General features: G+C 38.1%; 1 protein-coding gene across 3 annotated transcripts in view; it reads right to left on the bottom strand.

The window, feature by feature from the left end:
• LOC127637943 (SITS-binding protein-like) overlaps positions 1 to 13463 on the bottom strand; it is a 53862-nt gene that overhangs the window by 10810 nt on the left and 29589 nt on the right. For all 3 annotated transcript variants that reach the window (XR_007969822.1, XM_052119211.1, XM_052119210.1), the window contains exons 3-4: positions 13067 to 13274; positions 11834 to 11984 (exon numbers count right to left, since the gene is read on the bottom strand). Coding sequence is in view for 2 of the 3 variants with exons in the window: in XM_052119211.1 (XP_051975171.1) it covers positions 11834 to 11984; positions 13067 to 13274 (359 nt within the window). In the remaining variant the exon portion in view is untranslated. The remainder of the gene's footprint in view (positions 1 to 11833; positions 11985 to 13066; positions 13275 to 13463) is intronic.

The raw sequence follows: 13463 nt of genomic DNA, 5'->3' as shown, positions 1-13463 counted from the left end.
TGCCCCGGGAGGAGGCAGATCCAGCCTTTTCGTTGCTGTGTCCGGTTTGTGCTTTGCATATCTATTTGGACCACACGCAGAGCTTTAGATGTTCTGAGCAGCACTTTGTCTGCTTCGGCAGACGGCGGAAAGGGAATGCCGTCTCCAAACAGAGGTTAGCTCACTGGGTCGTTGATGCTATCTCCCTGGCCTACCAGACCCAGGTCGAGCCCGCCACTTGCGGGTTCGAGCACACTCGACGAGAAGAGTGGTATCCTCGTGGGCACTGGCCAACGGCACCTCCCTAGCAGACATCTGCAGAGCAGTGGGCTGGGCAACAACCAATACCTTTGCAAGATTCTACAATCTCAGTGTTGTGTCGGTCTCGTGACACCTTTTTCTGGGAGCGTTGGGGAGGGTTACGTGCGGCCGATACAGTTGCTTCTAGCACGCAGTAGCTTGCACCTGTGTCAGCAGTTCACGTAACACGGTCTAGTGCGTGGCATTTTTAAATGGGACCCCTTGTGTCACTACATTCGACACAATGTAGAGTGAGTGACAGAAGGGGAACCTCATGGTTACTGTTGTAACCTCTGTTCCCTGATGGAGGAAACGAGACGTTGTTTCCCCCTTGCCACGACACTAGACCTACAACTGTGAACGGCCGTACCTTATTCTCAGCTCCTCGGTGCAAAAACCTGACTGACAGACGCACGCCCGCTTTCCTTTATACCCATATGTCCAGGGGCGGGACATGCAATTTCTGTCTGCCAATTTCTCATTGGCCTTTTCTCAAGTACAGAGGTACGTGAGGCTCTAAAGAAAGACCCCTTGTGTCACTACATTCGACACAACGTCTCGTTCCCTCTATCAGGGAACGGAGGTTACAATGTCTTGCACACCATGTTTTCCCATAGCACACCCAGAGCCCTGTTTCTGGCTACGCCACTGATCTAAAATACCAAACTCTCTCTCATATAAAGCTTTGAGAAGCCTGGATCAGTTTAAAGATTTGCTTTGATGAGGATTCCATTGAGACAGGATTCCTTAATTGGATGCAGACAGTGCTGGAGAAGAACCTCTGAATTAAATTGCGCTCGACCCAGGCAAACCCACATGCGCCTAGACCAAATATCAAAACTTAATGGCCATGCCCATGGACTTTGTGTGTATGACTTATGGTATAGTGCTGCACTTAGTGCTAGAGCTCTTAAAGTTGGGACAATTATGTTTTATATATTATTAAGTGGTATTTACTTTGTAAATATATATGTTTGAATGCTGTTCAATGCTGTCAGCCTAAATGAGATCCTCATTCTTTTTGTGCCAGATAAATGCTGCTTATGCAACTAGTAATCCAAAAGTAAAAATTTAAAAAATTACCTAAAAGGTATAATCTAACAGATTATGAAATTGACTAAAATGTAATCAGTACCTGATTACAATTCAAGCATAATCTACCTAAAACTGGTACTACTAATGTTCTTGTTAGCAAATCCACACTGTCAAATCCAAACATTCTGATACTGTATATGTGGGGACAAATTCATAATGTACTGTAGATCTAATGATAATCTAATACAAGAGACAACATTCTGTCTGACAAATCTGCTTCTAACAAAGCTTTAATGAGGTTAAAAGTGATGTTCAGCCATTATGATTTCATCAAAATCATAATCAATGCAAATTTACTGTATAACTTTTGTAAACAACATTTCATTAGATCTGTGTTCTTTAAATATGTGGTCTAATATTTGAGAGATAGACGTCCTCTTAAAGATGCAAAGGGGCTCTCTATAAAGTTTTGGTCACAAATAACCCTTAACCACAAACTGAACAGATCTAGACTTGTTTAGTACTATGGCTATTTGCCTACATTACAGTTTTGGCTATTGCTTACCTTTCAAAACTGAGATTAGACTTTAGGTTTGGCCTGAGAAAGAGTGATAAAGTTCAGCTAAAATCGACAGCTAACATAAAGTACAGCTAACATGTACTATATGTGTTTCACTTATATTTAATTCTTATTAACAAGGATGTAACCACATATTCAGGGTGGGTGGGGGGGTGGCAACCAAATATAATTATTTCATTTCAACCATTGAAAAACCCAATTCAGTCTATCACCAATCTGAATACTGGGGTTGGGGAGCCTTTCCCCCTCAATGTCTATGGTGGTTAAGGACCTGTTGTTAATCATAGATGATCCTTAATTTCAACCATATGAGTGCAAATTACTTTTATTAGTCCCATCTGGATTTCATTTATCTAAAAAAAGCTTTAAAAAGTTTTTTTTTCAGACATACTGAACTTGTTCACCTGCAGCAGAATCCTTGTAAAGGTTCTGGTAATTTTCTGTTCTGACCAGTAGTCGTAATATTTGACCAGTATTCTTAAAAATGTGTACATCTCTCAAGCTCTACGTAAAAACTTGTGCTGTCAAAATTAAAGCATTAACGCATGCAAAAAATTTACAAGTTTTAACGCGTACATTTACAACATAAAACAGCATAAACACTGGCTAGATGGGCAGAACCTTTGCGATGTGTCCGCCTGAACTCATTACACTGATGCACACACCACAAACACACACTAAGTCAGTGATTAAATTATGGAGAAAGGAGCTATTGATGCTATTTGTTGTGTAAAACAAAAAACAAAAAGTATTTTTCAACCTACGTAAGGCGCAGTTTATTTACCACAGAAGCACGGCAAGTCTTCTGTGGTAATTTAAACTATCACAAAAACTCTGCAAGCGCTTTTCATGTGGAGTTCAAAGCGGTGTTTGATGCTGATACACTGACACAAATCATGAACATGGCTTCACAATTGCTGTGGCCACAGACTACTGGCAGATTAATACTGTATAGGATGAGAGTTTGAAGAGATTGAATGCCTATTGCAATGAGTATACGTACAGAGACTAGTTCTTTCAATTAGTCAAACTACCACTTAGACTTTGGAAAATGTTTAATGTTACTTGAATTGGTGATATTTTAGTGCATTTCTATCTTTATACTGTGGAAGGCTTTGTTTGGAAAATGTTAATAAAGCATTATATTGTTACATATATTTTTTTATTTACTAAGAAGGATATACATGCATTTTGACAGTAAAAGAAGCATATTTAGGGTGAAATTTTAGCAATTTCAAAATCGGATTATTGACTGACAGCACTAGTAAAAACCTAAAAATGCTATCAATACGTGTATATTGTAAGTTTCGGTGTCTATCCAAACATCCATAAATGTATGTGTAAGCATTATGTACAAACATCTACGAATAGTAATGAGTATTCAGAGAAACTATATAATTGGTAGCATAAGGTAGCATTTTAATGAATGCAACAGCAGTCTGTAACTTCAGTTGCTTTAAACACAGTCAGGTATATGATAGATGAATGAGAGCAGTAGGGGTTAATGTCTAAAACTTCTATAATTTTGTTGATTATTATTAACAGTATGGAAAATATAATATTCTTTTTACCATCACTGAAAATAAAATAATAATAAAATCTCATAATATTTTTAACATGACAGCCGCTAGCTGTGCTACAGTTTCAGAGAAAATATAACAATAATGTAGTTTATATAAAGCATACTGTACCCCTACAGTGCTGTGCTTATGATAAATCTGTGCAATAAATAGAGAATACTGGCAAGTGTATTAATAACCAAATTTATTACAATTTATGGCTGAGTTTTTTCAAGCTAAAATGGAAACTAGTCAGGAAAACAGAAATACTGAATCAGGATGGTTTCCTTATTGGAGTTTTGTATAACTGTCACACATTGGATGGTTTTCCACTGCAATTTAATGTCAAAACATTTATTCAGTTTGGTCTAGGAGAGTGTGGTCCTTGTATCAAATATTATGCAAACAAATATGGATTAACATCTTGGTGGGTGATCTGACAGTCCATATTTTTTCATTAGTTTAAAGGTGAAGTGTGCAATTTTTTGGATATTGAAAATATATTTGTCCTAATTTAATCTGCTGAGGCAAATTTAAGGAAGCCATTTGTAAGTTGATTCACCCAATAAAGTAAAAACTGTGGCCATGAGTTTGGGATGGACCTATCTGTTCTACCAACCAATGGAGGATAGGGGGAATGTTTCGGACATTTTTAAAAACAGTAAATATTTTTGAAATTCCATTTCCATTTGATGACAGTAGCTGCACAAATTGCACAAATGGACTGGTGGTGGCATAGTGGGCTAAAGCACTTAACTGGTAATCAGAAGGTTGCTGGTTCAATCCCCACAGCCACCACCATTGTGTCCTTGAGCAAGGCACTTAACTCCAGGTTGCTCCGGGGGGATTGTCCCTGTAATGATTGCACTTTGGATAAAAGTGTCTGCCAAATACATAAATGTAAATAATTGCCCACTTTATCTTAAAATGATTCTTTTTTTCTTTAAGAAATAAATGTTACAGAGAAATTAAGTCTTAAACAGCTAAAATTTGTGTTTTAAAAACCTTTAGTTAATTTAAAACGCAAAACCTAAATGGGATGAAAGGAAAGATAAGATCGAGAAAATGTACTAGAAAAAAGACAATATATACCCGACTAAAGAACTAAACTACAGTCATGAGTTATTGTCACAGGAGGGCTGTACTTAGCATTACAACATTGACGTTAATGTCCTGATAAGCCTTTAAAATATTTAAGAAATAGAGAACATTCTTTTCCTGGCAGAGAGCTCTTTTTTTCTTTCCTCTCTTTCACCTGCCTTTAATCTGTTCGGAAGAATTCAGCTCCCCCCTTAATTCAAACTTGAAATATGTTAAAATGCATAAAGAATGATAGTGTATACTACACCAAATCCCTTCAACATTCTGCCTTTATCATATATTGAACACATAACAATTATGATTCCCATTACTTTTGTTGTCTGTATTGGTTATTACCCTCTATCTTGATTGAAAAACATCACCCAAGTAATGAAAGGTGGTGCTAAACTATTTATCCTCACTATGCCTGAAATAATCGTTTTAACAGTAATACTTGCATAATTTAACTTAAAATAAGTCTAAGATTTGGGTAAATATTTTTTAAACATTATTTATTGTTCTGAATTAGTCCTGGAAAGCTACCTGTGACTAAACAACACCTAAAAAAAGAAAATAGAACAAGAAGTCTGGCCCTTAGAAAATAACTGACTGCATAAATCAAACTACTTCTCATTTACTGATCTGTTATGGGTCATATCATGTAAATGTCGGTATAAAATATTGATACAGTATGATATTGGTCTTGGCGGACTAAATATACTATCACTGCTGCTACTGCTCCAGCAGAGCAAGTACAGAAACTTGCTACAGTTAGAAAATACACAGTCATACTATGTTAGCATGTGAGCATGCTGCTGCTGCTGCACAATTACATAAAACGCAAGACATGCTGCTGCACAAATATACATAAAAACAATCCCCCAACAAAGCAGGGAAGCTGCACAAATGCAACACATAAACACATAGCACAATCCCTCAACCGGGCAGATCTATCGCCAAGATTTGTGTACTGCTGCTGCTCCGAAGAGTCATGTGTACCCCAGTGTATACTAGCTAGGTGTGCCTTGGTGACAGGCCCAATTGCTTATCGCTAATAAACAAAATTTCTATGTGTGCCTCAGCCTGCTTAGCCGAATAGCTTAAACGGATAGTGATCTAACTCATCATATGTACCTGAGCCAGGAAAACCCTGAGATTATTTAACTAGTGACTAGAGACTAGCTATGTGTGAATTTATTTAAACGAATGACCTAAGATAGTGATGTGTGCCAGCCAGATTTGGCTAATGCTTTCCTTGTTAATAATGTGCTTCTGTGTGTCATGGTCAAAGCAGACCATATCATGCAAGATCACAGACGAAAAGCGCTACAACCACCTGCACAAATAGCATTTTCAGAGAAAACTTGCAGAGCGCTGCAGAGAAACCAGCTCATCTGCAAAACTGAGCCATTTAAATGTTAGACAAAGAGAGATACGCATGTTGATTGGCTAACTCTTAACAGTTAGAGAACCAATCAGCCTACACCATGAGAGCCGATTGCCTTCACATGTCACATGTGAGCGAGCCTATAGGCTAACAGATAACAAGTCAAAGATCTTATCATCTTCCACCACATAGTGTTGCATGACTGAAATTTGGCCATTTATTTTCTGCATGTTTTCACATCTTTAAGTATGATGTTTAAAATATGGTTGATTTATAATATGTTTTAAGATGTCAGCCTATATGTAGCATACTCCACGCAATGTACTGTACTAAAAGGCTACAATCATATTAATTTGGGCAAAGTGGTTAATAAATTGAGGTGCAGCAATCTAGCCATCTAATCTTTGATTTAACTATGGCTTTCTGAAAGAGTTAGCTAGCTAGCTTACTGAGCTCCAGCAGGGACAAACAAGTATGAGCATTAGATAAGTAATGTTACAGTAGCTGTGTTATCAAAAAGCTACCGAGCAGGCTATATAAAACCTGGGTAAAATATTTCTGATATCTAGCTTGTAAAATTTACAAGAAAATTGTTTTGTTACCCTATCAAGTATATAAAACATATTTCATTAAATTATGTTAATTAATATCCCCAAAATAATGTCAAACTATAAACTTACCATGTCCCATTGTAAACTGTGTACTACAGATAGTGTTTATCAGCTGGCTATAAATGTAAGGGTTTTATAAACCAGCAAACGGTTGTTTCTGCAGTGAATTGAATGAAGGCGCTAGTGATAATCTACCACAGTCAGTGCCCACTGCTTTTCATCACCGACAGACAGACTACCAGCCGAACAAAGGCAAAGTCAGAAAACGTATTTTATTTGTGAAGTTAAACATGTATGAATCTTCAAAAAAGATCAGGGGCTTAAGTCCCTGAAACCCCCCCACCCCCCTCGCAACACAACTGCAGAGAACAATTCATTGTTAGTTCTACTGTTGTGAGATCAATCAAGCATACGTGCAAAAGTAAATGTCTCAACCATTTATTCATTTTCATAAAATGTGTGATACCAGCATGTCAGTGTCCTCATCTAACTCAATGTGATATATGCAACATTTTAACAAAAAATGACAAAAACGGTCCAAAGATCTAGACACCCTGGAAACTATAGCAAAACTATAGCCTCTCTGCACAACTGCGTGAGGATGAAGCACACCAAACATATTCTGAAAGCTTTCGCATGACCAAATTGCTTTGCATCATAAACTGCATCTTTGTGCCCTCTTTCAACGTAATTTTAGTTTGAAAATGTAGAAAAATAAATCCCCCGGATTCGGCGTTGAGGTCCATCAAGCTATGTTTTAATGCTAGCTGGTGTCCTTGTTTGTGTTTTCTGCTGCCAATAGGTTTGTTGCCTGAACAGCTTGAGTTCCGATTACTGCCCCCTGCTGTCTGGGACTTGCAAAATAATGAATATGGTACTTCAAGCTCAAATTGCTCCGATGGTAGAATATTCCTACCTTCCTAATATTCTTAATTCTGACTAAAATCACTTGAAAGCTCATCAGATTAGAACTGTGTAATGTGGTTGGTGAGCTGTGGTGTTTATGCAAATCTAAATTGCCCATAGGTATGTGTGTAAGTGTGAATGTGTACGTCTGTGTGTGTTTGCCCAGTTGTGACTGGCCCCCTTCCACAGGGTGTTTCCTTGCCTTCGGCCCGAGACGGCTGGGATAGGCTCCAGCACTATGCGCGACCATATATAGGACAAGCAGCAATAGAAGATGGATGGATGGATGGTGTTTATGTGGAAGATGCAGGTTTAAATGATGTCTCTTCTCTACTGTCTTTCTTAATGGGCAAATGTGTGATTTCTGTGACGCTAGCTTCACCAAATGTAATTGCAAAAATAATGACTGTTCACAAAAATATTTTCCCAACACTCCCTCCATCTGCCACTGGTTGGCCAAACAGGTAGTGCTGCCCCAAACCCATGCCATTGGTTGAGCCAATGTTGCTGTCGAGACATGCTTAAACAAAAAGAGCTTTGATAGTGACCCAAAACTACAGTGGCTCCACTTTTTGGGGGGAATAAACCTAAGAATGGCTTACTTATAATTAGTTTTACATATTACGCTGAAATAAAAGTATTTTAACATTTAACATCATATATGATTAATCTTAATAAAAAAGCCCATTTCATTGTTTAAAAGCATACAGCTAACATAATAAAGATGGCCCACACTGGCTACACAATATCAGTTTCCTTAACATAGCAAGCACAGCTAATTGGAAGCCAGTTCCCTACCGCTGTTACAGTGAACCAGAGATGTGTGTCTTTGTCTTGGGGATCAGAACGTGACCTCTCCTCCACTGCTGCAGATCCGCTTAGAAAAATTAAGCCTTTCATGTGTTCAGCACTGACCAGCTCTGACTGTTTTGTTCTGTCAGACTTAACTTAACAGCCCAGCTGCTGGCTTTTAATGTGAGACACTTCAACTTGGACACAGTGTTCCCACGTCCCTTGGTAACTCTGCCTGGTATGCACCTCCGTGTCAAAGCAAAATGCGCTCTTGCCAGGACCAAGCATGAATTAGTGATTATAATGTGTACCTTCAGAAAGTTCAGCAACATCAGAATAAACCACACGAAAACAGGTTTTCTTTGCAGGAAAAGCATGGACTGATCAAATGTTTTACCTGAATTCACTCTAACTCGCTTTGGATAAAAGCGTCTGCCAAATGAATAAATGTAAATGTTATTGGTTGAGAAAACAGATAGTGCTGCCCCAAATTTATGCCATTGGTTGAGCTAATGTTGCCATGTCAAGCCACTCAAAAACAGTTTAAAGTCTTGATAGTGCCCCAGAGCCACAGTGTGGGGAACTGTTTAGATAAATCAACCTTAAAATATCTTAGTTATAGTTGTCTCTACACCTTTAAACTTTAGCACATGTGTTGGGCTGGGGTGCATTTCCCAAAAGCATCGTATGCCAACTATTGTTGCAAGTACATCATTACAAACATAGTTAAACAAATTGGTGTTTCCCGAAACTACAGTTCTCCACCTGTGGTTAGAAACATAGTTCCATGTTAGTTTGCTGTCTGGACATTATTTCAATTCGCTAAGGCTTCTATATCTTTTATTCCATATATCATTATTCCTTTCAAGACTTTGATCACGTTTACATGCATTTAAGAAAACAATTCCTGTGTTTTGCAGAAAGTGGTGTTCTGAAACATCAAGCAAACGCAAATCAAAGCAAACGGTGCGACTAGAACACGCGAAATTGCTTCATTCGCTTAATTTAAAGTTTAAAGTTTACATTTTTCGACCGCATGACGTGTTGTCGCGAAAGCCTATCAGCAATGAGATTGTCCAGATGTCACTGACGTAGTAGCAGAATAAATCTGAAAACATCAAATGCAGCCATTAAGGCTGTAAAGAGAAAGCACTTTAACACGTGCGGTTTCTGTTGGAGATCACGGCTTCTGTGTCCATGTTAAAGCACAAGTGCCATTTTTGGTGTGTTCCAAATGGGATAAATCAGCCTTCAAGGTGCACTGCAAAGAGAGAATAATCATAAAACACTGCCTGGCCAAAGAAAATAAACATTTGCATACTCTAATATTTCATATGACCGCCTTTAGCTTTGATTATGGCACGCATTCGTTGTGGCATTGTTTTCACTACGGTATGCCAAGCCACAACATATATTTCTGTCAATAGTTGCATAAATCGAACCACTCTGTAAAGTCTTCTACAGCACTTCCCAAAGACTTTCAATAGGGTTAAGGTCAGGACAATGAGGTGGCCAATTCATGTGTGAAAATGATTCCTCATGCTCCCTGAACCACTCTTTCACAATTTGAGCCCGATGAATCTTGGCATCGTCGTACTGGAATATGCCCGTGCCATCAGGGGGAAATACAATTTTAACCTGGTCATTCAGTACATTCAAGTGGTCCGCTGACTTCATTTTATTGCTGCATAATGGTGCTGAGCCTAGACCAGACCAATTGAAGCAATCCCAGATCATAACACTTCCTCCTGAGGCTTTTACAGTGGGCACTATGCATGATGGGCATTCTTACCCTATTAGAAGTTACCTCTCAAAAAAAGTATTTTGTTGACTGCAGGTAAATATCCACTTTATCCAACGATTGGTTTGTTTTCCATTTTCTGCATGTCCTGGTGCTGTTTTAGTGAGTGAGAAGCTGCCGCAAATTCTTCAGTGAGATAGCAGTCTCAACTAATCAGACTGAAAAGCCAATCAATTCAAACCATTTGCTAAACTGTTTGGTTAATTCACTGAAAAGAATCGACTCAGTAGAATGATTTATTTGTGAACTAGGCATCACAAGTTCTGATTCTACACAACAGACTGAAATGCAGGACTAACATCAAGATCTCTGATATTGTCAGTCAAAAGTGTTTTATCAGATAAGTCAAAGCTTTCACTGTATATATTTTTAAAAGGGACTCGACTGGACTCTGGGTTAAGACCGAGTCAAGCCCGAGTCCAATAACACTGTGACTAGCTAGTTAATTTCTCCAATGAAGCATCATTCTATGGTGTTTCAGCAGTGAGTTACGTCATTGTATGGGAAACTCACCCCTGAACAGGTCGCTCAAAACCAACAGAGGAATTGTCAAAGCACCAGTGTTTCTGGGAAAATGAACCTACTAATGGCTTACTTACAGTTCTCTTTGCATATTAAGCTGGAATAAGTGAAAGTATTTTAACACAAAAAGAGTTAAACACCTCAGCTTTAAGCTATTAAGAGTTCAAAATCTGATCAAACAAAGAACTTAAATCTGTTTTCAGTACAAAATGTCCTACATGTACAATATGCATTGTCTGAGAAGGATCTAATTTAACCAGATTCTAAATGCTGTAAAATAGTAAATTCAGATCATTTAAAATATGCTTATTCTAGATTGTCCACAAGTTATTTTTTAAGGGGAATTGTGCCATTACCTGATTCACATAATTACTGTAATAGATTGAGAGCTAAAACTATACCGACAGCATGTGCAATTAAACAGCATCATCAGCGGCCCTGCGACTATTTTGATGCTAAAACCATCTTTTTCCAGTGTTTATTTTGTATTTATTGATTTACTGTTAATAACTGATTACACTCTAAATAATTATATTTTTTAAAGTGATCGTTTTCAATTTCAAGTAGAAACAACAAAAGCAGCCCAGCTCGCTCTCCGGGCCAAGTGGGTCAGTGGTTTATTTAGGCGGAAAGGCCTGAAGGCCCAGAGGTCCAACAGGTGCAGGGACTGAGTCCCATTAAACAACTCACATTGGAGCAGCTCTCAGACCCAGAATGAAGGTTAGAAGAAGGGGAATAAGTTTAATCGATGCACACATGACTTTCCAAAGTGGCAAATCCACTTTTGCTTTCTTAAATACATTTTTAAATGTTCTTTATTTGCTTTTCTGGCCTTGGTTTAAAATGCCCCTCTTTCTTTCATTATTGTTTTCTATTTCTATAAATGTATACTGCCTTGTCATTTACAAAAAAAGAAAAAAAAGAAGAAGATTCAATATAGGAGTGTATAATCTACCACTATCTGTTTTAGGATTTTACAACTAAATTAGGATTTAAAATAACACATTCCAGCACCAGATCACCAAACATGATTAAAACACACAAACCAAATGGAAACTCATGCTCAAGAACTGGAGGTATTTCCTCTGTATTAGACACGTACCTGACTAATTATATTTCGAAAAGTCATGGGGTCAACATTGGCTAAGTCAAAAAGTGTATGATATGGTCATAGATATAACATGCATCCCCAGTTGAATATATAGAACAACCAAAGTTTGATTCATTGCGGGGAAGGAGGTAGAGGGATCATTCTTAAGGGGTAATGTGAGTTTCACCCACCATGTTGGAGAGGAGAGCTGTGGAATGTTCGTCGAGGCTGATGACTCCCTCCCCCAGGTGATGCCTCTTCAGACGGTTTGAGAAGGTTCTCAGCTCTCTCTCTAGCTTGGCCTCTGAGTCCACATTTGCTAGAAGCTTCCAGAAAGGCAGCCTGAACCGAAAGATTGGATTTGTTAGGATGCAGGTCTCAAATCAAACTGTGCTGAACCTACTCACACAACACAACATAATAATGGATTTAAGAATGGATACATAATAAAAAAAATAAGAAAGCTAAAATGGAAAGTTTTATGGTGTGTTCACGTACAACGTGAAGCGAGCGTTTCTCACGATTACAAACAAAGTCAATGCAAAGATGCAAATAGATGCGAATTGTGAATGAAGTGGTTAGCCCAACTCGAACCGCTTCATTCGCTTCATTAAATTCATTTTTTTTTTCAACTCGAGCAAAAAATCTGCCTGATGCATTGTCGAGAATGTCCGGATGTCACTGACATACTGATGTAGTAAACAAATTGTTGTAGCAGTGTTGTAGCGGTGTGTGGGCACCCAGAATTGTATGACAGAACGTCATACATGTACAGAGACCGGACAAAAAAAGACATCGCTTGGAGGAAAGTGAGTGAGGAACTTGGACTACCTGGTAAGTTCTGAAAATATGCGCTTCTACTTGATTCCAGCTATTAGTTGTACTTTACTATGAACCAAGTCATAGAACCCCCTCCTCCTGTCCTTTTCCGGAAGAGAAGGGGGAATACTCGCGGGTTAAAACACACATTTATAATCCAGCGGTCAAACTCACACGAGCAATGCGAGGCGAACATTTACTTTGCGTGGTATGTGAACGCACCATTAGGCATGCACAGACAGAAATTATGTCCAATATTCTTTTGTATCATATGGATGAAAACCAATAAAAAATTAGCTTTATATAATCTAAAATTATAAGTTAAACCAGGAATCAAAATGTCAAAATGTACAGAAAAAAAGATGGATAACTTTTAAGGAATTTATATACAATTCACAAAAAAAAAGAAAAATATATATTTTGAATTTAATTTTTTCACCAGAGACTAAAATTATGCCCTAATATTTTCTGCTTCCAATATTGGGCCGATAACAATAATTAAGAAAACTCAAATATTGGTCAATATCGATATGGTCACAAAACATCATGCACGTAAAATACAAATGTAACAAAATTAGATCGTTTTTTGGATGTTTGCTCTGTACCGTAAGACATCCATGTTTGGCAGCTCTCGACTGGCTGTTGAGAGCTGTTTCATTGACTCCTGATGGACTGCTTTAATGTTATGTCCAACACACACAGTGTACTGCAGAGGCATGTGCTCCATACTGGGGGGTGTCTGCAAACAGTACTGCTGTCTGCTTTCCATTCCCACATGTAGAGGGATGTTCGGGGCAACTATAACTGACACACCTTTAAAAGAAAAACAACAACAGCATTCACTGTTTATTTTTAATTACTTATGGCCAGCTTTTAATATGGTGAACAGACATTTTTGGGTTCAACATTACAGTGTCAGCTTATTTGATATATTGATGTTAATCTTTGTTCTTGATAAATCGATCAATGTATCGATACATCATGTTTCTAGGTAGTAGACAG

This window comes from Xyrauchen texanus, chromosome 46 (genome assembly GCF_025860055.1).
Source record: "Xyrauchen texanus isolate HMW12.3.18 chromosome 46, RBS_HiC_50CHRs, whole genome shotgun sequence".
Taxonomy (NCBI): domain Eukaryota; kingdom Metazoa; phylum Chordata; class Actinopteri; order Cypriniformes; family Catostomidae; genus Xyrauchen; species Xyrauchen texanus.
Note: the sequence above shows the minus strand (reverse complement) of the source record. Positions and strands in the feature narration are given on the sequence as shown.